Genomic DNA, 14962 nt, shown 5'->3' on the forward strand with positions numbered 1-14962 from the left:
ACTCTCAATTATTAAAATACATAGCCAAAAAAAAGGGTAGATGACATTAATTGTTTGCACACAGCACTAAAGTTGGAAGCAGTGAACGCTTCCTTAAAGAAACTCTAATATTAGCTTCACATCTTTCCCAAAAATAAAAAAGTTGAAAAATTTGGGAAGCCGCATGTAGGAGAACACAGCTCCAAAAGCCCCCGGCTCTGCTCTCGTCACTTCACTCTGTGTGGATTTAAATAATTCAGTGCATCACAACTGCTGGGAAACTGGACTGATGCTGTTGGTTTAAAGCGTAGCCTAAAATGTAATGCAGAGCTCCCAAATTTCCCAACAAACTTTTAGCTGACCTTCAGTTGACCATTAGCTGCCTCTGCCTCATTAATGAATCCTGAAAGTGAAAGTAAAACCTTAGAAGACATCCACTACCACTGCGCCCATGTAACATCACTACCCAGTGTGCACTTCAACAATAACAACCATAGCGTCCTATGAGTAGCAGGATCGTTAATAATTGAGTCTTAATAATTGAGTAATTCCAAATTAATTGTTACATGTATTACCAGCCGGGGCATTCTGTGGTATCATGTACCAATGCAGCAGCTGCTTGGAGTCCTGTGAGTTAAGTCATGAAACAGGCTTGATTTTCCAGCACAACCCACAGATGCGTAACTGGACTGAGATCTGGGGAAACTGGAGGCAAATCCACACTCTGAACTTTGTCCTGTTCCTCAAACAATGCCTAAACATTTTTTTTTTTTTGCAGAATACCTGCTGAAAGTGGTCACTGCTGTCAAGTAGAATTGTTGCCATAAAGTGGTCAGACACAATGCTTGGGTTGGTGATAAGTGTCAAAATAACATCTATATGAATGTCAGGTCCCAAAGTTCTCCAGCAGAACATTGCCCAGAGCATCACACATAGTGCATCCTGATGCTGTCAAATGCACATTTCCCTTGCTGACTAATATATCCCACCACTGCAAAAAAAAATACAATCAATGTTTTCACTTCAATTCTCAGTGTAATATGTGTGTGTGTGTGTGTGTGTGTGTGTACACAATCCTTCATCTACTGTCATCAGGTTCACAGTTTAACAAAATGAGGCCTTCTAATACCTCTATAACGACCCAAACCTGACCGTTAACAGGATACTTCCCAATCTGTCAAAAACTCAATGGAAATAAAGCAGACATACACAGAGGAACAGTTCTATGGCAACTGCAGGGCAACAGACGTCCAGGAGAGCAGCCGAGTGTGTGATGGAATGAGGCGAACATAAGCTGAATGTTAACCATCCGGACCTCTACGTCAAGGGTTCATGCCCCGCTGCTAAGATTCAGAAACTAAAACAAACAGAGGAGCATTTCCAGTCCTAGTTTGGAGGAGATGGGTCTTAACTCTAAATTACAGGCTTACTGACTACCTCAGTTATCTGATCAACACCGATGTTGAAAAAAGAGGCTTTTATCAGCCAAGAGGTACTTACTTTGCCTGAGCTAAGACTCCTATAACCTCGGCATAGAGATCTGCCACTATGTGCATATTAGCAGTGTTGGGACCATGGTACCTGCAATAACAGATAAACACACAGCAGAAAGTGAATTTAATAGGGAAAAAAGTGACGTGTCTGCAGGTAGAATAAAGGTCACTTCATATGATGTTTCCTTTAGTGTCATGATTTTACCCTTCTTTATATTTAAAGTGCTTGAAAGCCAAGTTAATGACTTCATGGACCAAAGTGTCGAGAACAGGGTGGAGAGGCATCTGGTTATGGAGAGAGAGAGAGAGAGAGAGAGAGAGAGAGAGAGAGAGAGAGAGAGAGAGAGAGAGAGAGAGAGAGAGAGAGAGAGAGACAGAGAGAGAGATCATTAGAACTTTCCTATTCAACTGATTATTTTTGTAGTCAGTCTGAACAATTTCAAACAAACAATCATAAATGAATTATTAAATGCACAGTGCCAATATTAATCCTTTCTGTTCTGTATTGAAAGGCTAAAGTTAGTTTTGATGGTAAAATATGCCATAAACTTGGGGAAAAGGCTGGAAAGGATGTTTTGTTTTTGTTTTTGTTTTGTTTTTATCCACCACAATAGCTTTTCATCAAATTCCAATCATAATAAAAATCTTTTTCTGCACATTTGATGAACGATTAGTACATGTGGTTCCAGCAGAACCGAGCGGAGTGGTTAAAGGTTAGACTGGAATATTCCTGACTGTTATCCATACAGTACCACATGGTGCAAGTGAATGGTTAAAAGCTAATGGTGACTTGTGTGTGTTGGTCTGACTGTGTGTCCTGTCCAACAGTACCTGTTTGAGAACTTCTATAAGAACGAGAGAGAATATGAAGTCAATGGCCAGATCTCTCCTCTCCAATAAATAATCCCTCTGCTGTTCATCACTGAGAGAGAGAAACAGAAACACACAAACAGAAAGAGAGGGAGAGAGAGGGAGGGAGGAAGAGATTATGTGAGCTATGTTCATCCTAACGCTCTCATCCTCAATCACAGATTAAAATATCATTTATCAGTGGGGAACGTGGCTTTGCCCTCGAGTCTGAGTCTGAGCTCAGTGACTCAGCGCTGGGCCGTGTGTCTGATGTCACCGGGCTATTTTCACTGTTGAGTCAATTTGCCCAGAGAGTAGGTGAAAACTGTAATAAGGCGACTACACTGCTGTTCTGCCAGTACACAAATACACTGTGAAATGGACTTTCATGTACTTTTCAAAGCATTTCATTTCTCTGGCACTAGTTAAAAGACCCCAATGGTCCTAAACATTAAAGCAACCATTGTGTTGTCTATCAGTAATATTTAATGAAATTTCCATCAGGATTTATAAAGTTATATAGATTGTTTCTAAGGGCATAGAGGATCATATAAACTGCTCAGGTCCCTTATACAAAATGGTGTAGTATTTGCATATGACCTACACATACCCCCCAATATACTTTGATATCTAGATTACTAAAATAAAACCAATACAACGTAAATACCGTGTAAATAATATAGACCTAACAGTGCAGTAACTGCACAATCCACATCGAAAATCAAGATGTGAGGCTATCAATGATTAAATAATGAGAGAGAGACTGAGATGAAATGTGTTTGTGAAGTGGTGAAAGGCTACAGCAGGGCATGCTTGCATATCACTTCATTCACCTAATTTTGAGCTGGATCACATTGAGATGCTTTGCAAGAAAAAAAAAAAGCACAATAGAGAGTCTCACTTTTTGGACTTTGTGTTGGAACGTGGTCTGTACTCGTGGGACTCATCCTCCTCTCCATTCTGTCTCTTGTACCAGTCAAACAGCGTCCGGAGGATAGAGGGAAGACAGTACTCTGACAAAGAACTCATAGTACTGATTAACTGCAAAAGAAAAAAGATTTTACACAACCAATCTTAAAGAGTTCTCATACATCTTGTATATTCTCCACAGAAAAGCATGAAGTGGAGCAAAATGGAAATGGAGGAGCTGAAGGGTTCCATACCTAATGCCAAATGTCAGCTAAAGGATCTGACCACATTAAACCTCACATGGCTGCCATCAAATCCTCACTTTCTTTTTTGTCTTGTTCATAAATCAAACTACCATTCACGTATCCACTCTATTCTACATGACTTTGGGATCATAATCCAAGTATAAAACCTCACTGTTCCACATCAGCTCCATCTTTAGTCTAATGTCTCTATGGCAAGGCCAGACTGATCTATAACCATTTCAATAATACATAGAAGCTGATTAATCTTTGGCTCAGCAGGTCAGTCTGAACGGCTCCTGTGTACTGACATTTACACACACACAAAGACAAACACACACACACACACACAAAAAGAGAGAGATATGACTTCAGCTGGACACATACTTGGTCAAACTGTGGGTCCTCTCCTCTCTGCAGTGACTTTGTTAACGGCTTCTCCTGTAAAAACCAAACACATCATTATAAACCTGGTGAACAATCAGTCATAAAACATTCACTTCTCTAGCTTAGCAAACTTTATGGACGTCTGTAAACCTTTCCCTGTTAAACCTAAACTTAAATACAGCCCAGACCCATTAGAAATAGGCGCTAGGCATTTTACAAGACAATGAAGAGAATATTGCAGCATTTCAATTTGTCCATTTTTCATTAAATTCAGAGTAAGTTCCAGAAACCACATGTGCAATGTTAGTGGATGAGGTATGACTCGCTGGTATCATAGCCCCAGTGCAAAACTAAAAAACACATGTCAGGACCCAAAGATACGAGATGGCCGACTACAATCAGGTTGAGGGGTAAATTGTGTACATTTGAAATGTTTTCTGTTGCATTTCATTAACCCGCCACCTGACAGTGTGCACCAAACATCCCCGCTTTACGGCGTCTGAGTAAACAAAGCTGACATTAGCTTCTCTTTTATCATCAGCCCAGGTCTTGCTTTTTCGTCTGATAGGCAAACACACACAAAGGAGGTCATGTTGTTTCCAGACTCCAATCAAACAGTTTTTTCTGTGTTGGCTTTGGGCAGGGCCGAGTCAAAGAGCCGCGACGAGTCATCTAAGCCAGACAGGACGTGCACACAGCCGTTAAATTCAGTTCTCCCTCCTTCAGAGCACTAAAGGAGCCTTTTAGATTTGGACTCATAAATATTGCAGCTGAAAGTCATCTGAAGGCAAAATTGATTTTGTGCTTGAAGAAAGTGCAGCACCCTTTTCCTCTTCTGAAATGCAGTTTTGTATGAGGTTAATGTAGCTATTGTTCCGCTGGCCTTTTATGACTATCATAACAGAAAATAAAAGGAATGTACTATCCATCAGAGGTACCTGAGACAGAATGTGTTTTATTAAAAGTAAAAGGGCAAACAACTTTCTCAGCATCTATAAAACATTACAAGAACTGCTTGACTTTTTTTTACTGCACTGTCTGGTTCTACAAGTTCAACAAGTGATACATTTGGGATGTTTGGATGAGCAGGAGTGGCTGTTATGATCTACAACCCATTTTCAAACATGAGCACCAGACCTCACTAACATTCAATCCTCATAGAAATGTGCCAACACCAAGTCTTATAACATCCTAGAAGAGTAGAAGCTACTCATGCAGCAAAGGTGGACAAACTACTGATTACACTTGACTCCCTCTGAGTTCAGAAGGAGTTTTGGATTAGCTGATGTTGACAAACTTTTGGCAATAACTCTTCCACCTCTGGGCCTCCTACCTTTTGAACTTTCTTGGCATGTTTGCAGGTGAGGTCTGGAATGGGTTGATGAAGGTTGGAATGCTGTGATAAAGAAAATCAGGGTCATAACCTCTAGGTCTAATCCTACACCATGTCTCGTGCTGTTTTCATATTCCACATCTCTGTAGTCATCATCACTAATCACTTCAGAATTTCTTTGGACAACTTTGGACAACAAGAAGGAAAAGCTACTCTTTCAGAATATGATTTTGCTGCAGTAGTTGTAGGGTGATTGAAGTAGGTGGCCAATAAACTTCAGACTAGAGCAGAAGTAGGGATCAGGGCATGATGTAGTAGTTGTGAAGGACTTGTAGGAGCTCTAAACACTCTATATAAAGTAATCTTTCTTTAAGTGCTAGCTGCCTGTGCTAGTAACCTGCCTGAGATTATCACCTCCCTGCAAACATACCTTCACAGTGCACATATGTGAGCATATTTCTCTGTCTGTTGGTAATAATAAGCTAATAATTGTTTAGATACCCTACAGAAGAGTCCAGACTTCTGAGTATTTAAAGACCTATTACAACCAGTGACGTATAGTGAGGTCAAGGGCGAGTTAGGCACTGGACAAACAGAGCCACATTTACACATATATAAGCCCCAACAGATTACATACTTAAATTCTCTATAACTTGATTGGATTAGGTAATGTTGTTTCTTATATTTAACATCACATTCTACATTTGAGTCATGTTTTATTCACTGGTTTTTGAGATGGTTCAGTACAGTCTGTGTATTAGACCTAAGCCCAATTTTCATTATTACTTTGTGCAAATATATGGACCAAGGATGAACCTGTTCAATTTTCGAGCATCTCTGTCTCACGATGGCCTTGTTCCCAATTAAGTTCAGATATTCACTCATTCAGCACAAAGGAAAACAGATAAATTACACAGTCTTATCCTTCTGGACAATGATGTGTGTTGTAGGATGGGAGCGTCATAAATACTCTGGCACTCGCACGCCCTTGTTATTGCGACAGAGATAATGGCTGTTTCTTAAGAAAGCATATTATTATATTAAAATGAAATTCAGTATGCAAAATGCAACATGGTTCTAAGTCTGAATTTAAATTTCCCAATCATACATGCAAGTTTGAGCTCATAATTCAAATTTTGTTTCATAGACCTCTATTGATATATCATTTACACTAGGTTTTACTGCTTTATGAGTGTCTTTATTTAGATGAAAACTCATTTCCGAATTTAAATAAACATTTTATGTGATCATGCAGCAACTGTGCCAATGCCATGTTCTGCTCCTGCCCTGTGTATTTTGTAACATCTTGGTGTATTTTGCTCTCATTTACCATCCGTTTTAGTTTTTGTCACTCTTGTTTCCTTGTAGAACTTCCCATGTGCTCCTGTCACTGATTTGTTTTGTTCCTATCTTGCTCCACCCTGGTCAAGAGTTGTGTTTGTGTGTATGTGCATGTGTGTATTTCAAAACAATGAAAGAAAAATGCCAAAATTTAAATGTTAAAGGGGGGAAACAGTGCCTCCCTGCGTTTTTTATTTATTTATATATATATATATATTTTTTTGTTTTTGTTTTTGTTTTTTTTTCATTATCTGGCATCGTGCGCTTGTTCTTTGACAAAATGCTTGTGAAATGCAAACCAAGCAAATAGCCTTCCACCTCAGTCACTCAGTCAGCCAATCAGAATGGGCCCAACAGCACACTCAACGGGCAAGGCTTTAACATGGAGCCAAAGAGCTCAGTTACACTCACATTAGCAAAGAAGGTAAAAGACAGAATCAGAGTCTTTACACGTTGAAACGACTGTTTGGCCAAGTTTTCTGGTTCATTGATCTGATTACTAAAAACAAGCTTGGCTTTGGTCTTAAATTTTTATTCCACCTTAAATATCACAGCATTTACTGGCACCTCAATGCATCCAAATATTGCAGCAGCACCATTTAAGGTGGAACACAAAATTGGAAGGAAGTTTGCTTCTTTTGGAATGTTCTGTTCCATTACTATCATTTTTTATTGGAATATAACACGTCAGGCACGGCCTCCCCTGCCTCTCCTAGCTGCACCTCCACGGTTAAAACAACTCAGGATCACCTCACAACAACTGCTTGCTTGGTTAGCTAGGCAGCAAGGATTTCATTCCTGAATATTAATAGTCAAAACAGATGGAATTTGGCTACTGTGTCTTTTGGCTGATATATGTAAATAATCTCTGATCTGACTGGGTGCCTTGGCTGTGTTGTGTCACATCTAGAAAGCAATCCATGATGAAGGCTCAATAAGAGTGGACAGGACTAAACTGCTGTAGGCTGAACAGATGGATTTCATAGATCAGTATTATATTTGGCTTACAATCAGCAAAAACAAGCAAAATATATCTATTAACATTTTAATGGACATTTTACCCATTCTGTCCATCCAGTATCAATCTCGGTGTTGGGTCAGTGAGGAGAAACCTAACTCATTTCATGTTTGCGTGACTTTATCCCTTGTCAGCGTCCACTGCCAGCTCTGCTAACCCCAGCCTGCAACAGCTCTGTCCAACCGGAACAGCTGCTGCCTCCGAGCCGGCTCAATGACCTCCGTTCACCTCAATTCGATTCTGTCAGACATCTGTTTTTGTGCCTTGGCTTTATCGGACATTCCTGGCAGGTCTATGCCCCATACCTCTCTGAGGCCAGTGGTCACATAAGCAGCGGAGGGACATTTGAGCCGCTGCTGGTGGGCACTGTGATGGACTGATTGAAGGTTGTGTGGGTCTATCTAGTGCACAGTAAAGTGAGAAAGGAATCAAACTGTTCAGAACTGCACCAGTATACTGACAAAGCTGAAACAGAAATGGTTTATTTCGTGCTTTTCTGCATGCAGTGGTCTTCTATCAGGGTGATCCGCTTGTACCAACAAAACACAGCCACCACCATGTCAGTGTCACTAAAGCACTGAGAATGATCCGCCACAAAAATCTATAGGGTGTTGGAGAGGTCCTGACCAGTGTAAAAGGGTTTTCTTCTATGGTCAACGGAGCTGATAAAATGGACAGTGATTTTAGAAACAAGAAAATCTGTTTAATGTTATGGCTGATCAGTGTACATTTAGTGCACCAAAGTCTACCTTTTTCTCTTGTTAAACTTTAAGTGAAGGCAGATGTGAAATGACTCTTTTATGCCTTCATGCTCAGTGCTATTCCTCTACACATTAGTTAAATACACAAATGATTTCTCCTATTTTCATGCCCACTACCGTGGGAACAAACAATTTAAGCAGATGACATCATACAGGATGTGATGAGACTGAAAGATAGCATCATCAGATTTCTATTTTAATCCATGCAGTTTCAGTTTTAACCACTGGTGAACAGGCAAATCCCTTTTCTGTGAAAAGCCAATGCTTCTCGATGTTGTAAAGCAGCACAGTATGAGCAGTGTGAGGCTTGTCTGCGGTCTGGCAATTAAATGCCGTTGGACAGCTTTCCTCAGACTAATTTTTGCACAATGGCTTTGTTGGAGAAATACTGATTGTAATGCTGTGTTTAACTACAGCACATGTGATGATTAGGGGTTGACCCTAAGACATTAACAACTCAGAGGAGGAAAGGAGAAAGTGGCAAAAACTTCAACAGAACTAAACACAAACAACTGAACAACAAGTGTTTATAAAATAATTTGTTTAGGTGTAATTCCATTAAGTCATTGACCACTAATGAGGGGCTAGAGGAAGACTACCACTAACTGTGCATTAAGGGATAAGCTACATTCACTAATTGTGCTGTTCTAACAGAGAGGGGAACAAAACAGGGGTTTCAGACAAAGTGTCCGTTGAGTGTAGGCCTCTTCCAGAAACACTGCTCAAGAAGTTTAAATGGAAGCTTTACTCACCAGCGGCTCGGCCATGACTATCCGTATCTTGCGTTCCGAGTGTGTGGCGAAGTTGGCGAAGAGGCTTTTAAGCACATACTCGCCCGGCCTGCTCTCAGGATCCACGCTGATGGGCATCATGGCTGGGGGTCCTTTCTCTCTCTGGGCACAGTATACTGGGGCCACTGGGGGCTTACTGTATCCAGGAGAAGCTGTTAAAAACACACACACAAGTACCTTCTATGAAAAGAACTGTTGTTTTTGGTGAATGAGTGAAGTGAAACTCCATAGCAGAGAAATCAAAGCAGAGAGCTTCTCTTAAACCAAAACCAGTTCAGTAGTAAAGACAAAAACTTCTACTGCTCAGATAATTCTCCTGAGGAAAAAATGCCTATGATCTCACATTTCTGTAATATCAATATTATCATTTTGAACCAGAATTATCCCGTGTGCCTTTTTTTTGTTTGTTTGATGGAATTGATCCTCCTCAGGAATTTTAGGAGAATCACCATTAAGTCTTCTGAGCCAATAAGGACTGGTTTCATTCTTCCTCTGGGAGTCCCCAAACTCATAGGATTTATTCAAATGAAATACGAAATGAGAAACAAAATGACTCTGCTGTTGTTCTGCTTCAAATATGAGGAAATGACATAATAAAGCATGTGTTAATCAGAAAAGAAATCTGTTGCTCAGCCCACTGTTTTAGACATTCTGTCATCTCCCACGTCTCCTTCTCTGAACAAACCCTCCATTGCTCTTATCTTAGCACAGAAAAAGGAAGTGAGACGCCTAGAGTGTTCCTCTTTTTGCCACTGATACATGACATCATCACCCTGTAGTAAAACTGAAGGTTTAGACCATGTAGAGGCTGATGTAAGGGTTTTTTACCGCAACACAGGCCATACTTGTGCTGCCGGTACAGAGAAAACCAGCCCATCACAGACCCCTCAATAAACTGGGAGCTGGAAAGCCAGTGATTGAAGACTTCTCTTTTCCCCTGCGAACAACAGCATGGCGATTTCATGAGGAGCAACTACTTTTGTTGCAACAGATAAGACATCCAACATGATGAAAGCACTCACTGTGAACAGATACATCTCCATATCTGCTTATCTTCTAAATGGTAAATAAAGGCCACCAGACATGGGATTCAGCACTTAGGGCTGGGAGGTTTGATTTCCAGAGCCAATTTTTTTTTCCCTCTTCTGGGAAATAATAAATTCCTCAGTGTAATAGGCCAAAACAATTCTTATTTAGTGGACAGTTCTAAAGAACTGGCTCAGAACAACTTTTGCATGACTGTGTAATTCAGCATAATGTAAAATAAATAAAGCTGGCTAGTTCCAACCGATTCAAAATTATAACACAATTATTTCCATGATATCAGTGTAATTTCTGAATGCCTGCTGAATCCACTGTTTTTTCAGCAATGTAAAGTTTGAATAGGATGTTTGTTCAGGATAGGATGTTGTTGTTGTTTTTGCTACAGAGGTTACTCTGCTCTTTAGGGAAGCCTTTACTCTGTATACTGAAACACTGCTGTGAGGATTTGATTAGCGAGGTCAAGGTACTGGATGATTAACCACTTCGACTCGTCCCAAAGATATTAGTGAATTATAACCACGTACAAACTTTCAGAGCCAGAACTTGACTGAATTCAGAAAGTCATCCTGACTTCCTAAAAATGAGGACACTGCCGTACAGCAAGGTCTTAAGGTGTGTAATCTCTAGCCCAATATCAACTTATAATGATCCTGCGCCATGTCCACCCAACTCCAACATTTCTCTCTCTCTCTTACACACACACACACACACACACACACACACACACACACATACATACACACACACACACACACACACACACACACATACATACACACACACACACACACACACACACACAGGAGCAACTGTACTACTGAAGGAGAATGGTATAAAGCCTTACTGATTCATCAGTGGGATAATAACATTAGTCGGTATAACAAGTAGGGAGAAGTGTTTCAGTCAAATTATTTAATCAATATTTCATGGTGTTTATATATATATATATATATATATATGATTTACAAATTTTTCCCAAATAACAAATTTATCAAATTGTTGTGTCCACTGAGAATATGAAGCTCATAATTTCAGCAGAAGGTTTTTCTTCAAATGGGTTAAACAGCCAGTAAACAGAAAAACTGCAGTAGTGTCGACAGAAAGAGGCCATGTTTATGTCTTTGAAGCATTTGCATAAAACTGCCTAAAGAGAAAAGTGATGAAAAGTAATAAAACAACATCAGATAGACAATTAGATTTGACTAATATTTTAATGTGTCAATGCTGTATTTTTCACTCCTCGTAGGAGCAGAGCAGAATGGCACAGTGATGCTGAGTTACTGCTGTAAAATATCTGCACTATATTCACCTCACTGCATCTGTGATCTCAAGGAAATAAATGCTTCAGCGCTAATCCAAACAGAATCAGACCTAGTTTCTAAAATCTAAATGTTTAATGCGTCTACGTCATAGGTTTCTAAAGTCATCTGCAGACGTTTGATAACTCTTGCTCAGATAGACTGTTTGGTTCATTTTAAGTTTTCTAAATAAATCTGAGTATGCAAATGTTCATGTGGTTGCAGTTTGTTTAGGTATTAATGCAACAAAAGCAAGAAGATGCAAGCTATGACAGCATATGTTTGACAGCACTCATATTGTTAATAAAAGCACTGCTATTAAGTTCCAATAAATCAATAAAATAACTCTATAATCAATGCAATACACTCATGATATTTATGTTATTACATTAAAAATTAAGGCTGTTAAGATGCACGCATTGTTGAGTAAATCTCATCTGAGCTGTAATCTCTCTCTCTCTCTCTCTCTCTCTCTCTCTCTGAGAGCACATACCCAGGCCCTTGATGAAGCTGACCACACTCGCTTTGCTCCAGCACACAGCGGTGCCATCCATGGTGGGACAGCGTTGTACAGTGTCCATGCTGATTCACAAGTTCCTTATCAAACATTCCTGCAGCAGTCAGCAGTTCCTCTGCCCCGAGACGCCACTTCCATCGCTCTGAATTCCCAGTCGAGCTCTACAGAACACTACCGGTCACTCAGGATGAAGCTGAAATCCACTGCGTCTTGTTTTCCCACTGACTGGTCCCTCTGAAAGACCCTCTGTATGAGTGGGATCGAGCGGAGGCTTCCAGGAGTGAAGGTCAGACTGGAATTTTTAGCTGGAGGCCTGGGCAAGTGTGGAGGAGTGACATGCTACAGTGGCATAGCAGCCTGGCTATATTTAACACTGAGTACACACTATACTGACACATCAACCCAGCCCACCGCCTCCTACCAGCAGTGTAAACACCTCGCTGTAACTCTCTCTCACACACACACACACACACACACACACATACACAAGATAAGCTGTTCAGTTTCTGACAATCCACAGAGAAACAACATTACACAACTTCCATTCTAGGAAATCTTAATGAGAGTAGTACACATTTTAAAAGTGTAAAATAAATTAATTTACCAGTGTGATGTATCAGTTCATTTCCCAGGGCAGGTCTATTTATTATATTCAAAGTAGCTTATCTACTGTTACACCATCTCATTTAAGTACTGTAAGTATGAAATAAAAAAGACTCACCATTAGAGAGCAATGTAAAATGCAAGCCTTGACAGAGGCTCTGGTCTGTTAGATGAAGAACAGAAACCAGGCTAGTTCTGTTAGCTGACTGGAGCCACTAAGAGGTAATAGCTGTGTTCAGAAGGCAGAGCAGGTTCGGTTAAAACTCTGCATAGAAACCGAGAAACAGAGAAACTTGAGTTTTTCACTCAAGATGAAATATTTAAATATTTACAGCTCAATCCAAGAGTATCCACAGCAGAAAATTTGTGATCTATGGCTGAAAAAACTAGAACAATTGGACAATTGGAGACTTTGGAATGTGTATCCTTCCATACGACAAAATGGTGTTTTGGGGAGATGTATGTATTTATTTATAAAATGTAACTATTAAATATTAAATCAAAAAAGATTTTTTCAGCTTTGTGAGTGAGTGTGTGTGTGTGTGTGTGTGTGTGTGTGTGTGAGTGTGTTACTGAAGCAACTCAAGATGCTACATGTGATTCTGCAAACAAGAGGCTGGCTCAGACAGTGCATTACATCAGAGCTCTGAATGCAGCAGCTCCCAGAGGACCATAGCACAGAGCAAGAACACACACACGCACGCACACACACACACACACACACACACACACACACACACACACAGAGTATCAAACAGAGCATGTTGTGTTATCTCCAGATTCATACATCAGGGACCGAAGAACAAGCATGGGAAAAGCATTCATTTAAAAATATCTTCCTGCACTGTAAATGGTGTTTGATGTTACTATTAACTGTTCACTCTATAAATATTTTTACAGGAGATCTTCCAGCATCATTAATCAACTGGAAGTCCAAAAATCTCCTTTATTCTGGGATCAACTTTGTCATTTAGCATCTCTAAGCAGGCCGCTATAACAGTCTTAGCATAGTTTTTCCTCCTGACTTCAAATGTGTCTGTGAGGTGAGTTATGGGAGGCATATTTAGCCACATTGTGTCAAAGTGCATGTGGCCATCTTGCTTAAATACACCCTTTAAAGCAACACTTTTGCACCTTCAGCAGACTACCCTGAACAGTTTGTGTAGTATGAGTAGTAACCTAACAAATGCCCAACCATGTGCAAAGCTCCAGTTCCCCCTGAGATCCTCCACTGTAACCTGAATCCACTGAAGAATGTAGTGGAGAGTTAATACCACATTAATATGTTAATAACCCATCCATATGCTAATTGTGTAGCAAAAGCAAAAGGGTCCTGGAGTTGTGTGTTTCAGCCCCGCTCCGGGTGACTGTCTGTGACGAGTTTGGTGTGTTCTCCCCGTGTCCGCATGGGTTTCCTCCGGGTGCTCCAGTTTCATCTGATGATCGAAATACACACGTTGGTAGGTGGACTAGTGACTCAAAGGCGTTCATAGGTGTGAGTGTGTGAGTGTGATTGGCCCTGTGAACGCCCATCCAGGGTGTGTTCCCACCTTGAGCCCAGTGATTCAGGGTAGGCTCCAGTTTTAAGTGTGTACGTGTTTTTGGGTGTTGTGGTAAGAACTCAGCACCAAAACCTGAGATTCTAGAGAACAATCACCATTTCTTCATGCAAACAGCAGAGAGCAACAAAGAGATCTCACTCACACACACACACACACACACACACACACAGACACACAAATGCCTTTCTCACAACATTCACAATCATCCATTATGACTCTTGTAACAGAATAAGGTGCTAATGAAGAGTGGAGAATTTGCTGAAAACAGGCTGAGGAAAGGTCTGGAGTTCTCATCGGAACAAGGACAAAGTGTCAAAACAAAGTCGCTGCAACTTGCTGCAACTTTGTGACTAATGGCACCCCCTTGTGTGTAATTGTCAGCCTGCTTAAAGTGAATGAATAAAGCAAAGTCCAGATCCATCCAAAACATTGTACAGCCATTGTCCTGCATTATGCCTCCACTATCTAACACATTGGACAAAAGTATGTTGCGTAGCTAAAGACAGTAGATCTTAACATAAATATTGGCAACACTAAAGTGGACAATTTGTTAAAAAATATACTCAAGTCTATTCAATTGATGTGAGAAAGACTTTTCACCTGTGAGCATGACAAAAGGGAGAGAGAGAGAAAGAGAGAGAGAGAGAGAGAGAGAGAGAGAGAGAGAGAGAGAGAGAAATAGAGCAGAGAGAGAAAGAGAAGAGAGAGATTACAGCTCAGTCTGAAATGGAGGGATTAAAGCATCAGACTGAAAAATATTGAAAAATGTTTTAGTGGTCTGAGTGATTCAGAGAAAAGGAGGGGGAAAAAGGAGCTCATCTGGGACAACAGAGTC

The 14962-nt window shown here is 40.4% G+C and overlaps 1 protein-coding gene across 5 annotated transcripts in view; it reads right to left on the bottom strand.

The window, feature by feature from the left end:
• frya (furry homolog a (Drosophila)) overlaps positions 1-14962 on the bottom strand; it is a 92975-nt gene that overhangs the window by 54828 nt on the left and 23185 nt on the right. For all 5 annotated transcript variants that reach the window (XM_066661077.1, XM_066661059.1, XM_066661050.1 and 2 more), the window contains exons 2-7: positions 9065-9255; positions 3860-3913; positions 3223-3362; positions 2304-2394; positions 1678-1757; positions 1480-1560 (exon numbers count right to left, since the gene is read on the bottom strand). In XM_066661077.1, the coding sequence (XP_066517174.1) occupies positions 1480-1560; positions 1678-1757; positions 2304-2394; positions 3223-3362; positions 3860-3913; positions 9065-9184 (566 nt within the window). In that variant the 5' untranslated portion in view covers positions 9185-9255. The remainder of the gene's footprint in view (positions 1-1479; positions 1561-1677; positions 1758-2303; positions 2395-3222; positions 3363-3859; positions 3914-9064; positions 9256-14962) is intronic.

The sequence above is a fragment of the Hoplias malabaricus genome, chromosome 1 (genome assembly GCF_029633855.1).
Source record: "Hoplias malabaricus isolate fHopMal1 chromosome 1, fHopMal1.hap1, whole genome shotgun sequence".
Classification (NCBI taxonomy): domain Eukaryota; kingdom Metazoa; phylum Chordata; class Actinopteri; order Characiformes; family Erythrinidae; genus Hoplias; species Hoplias malabaricus.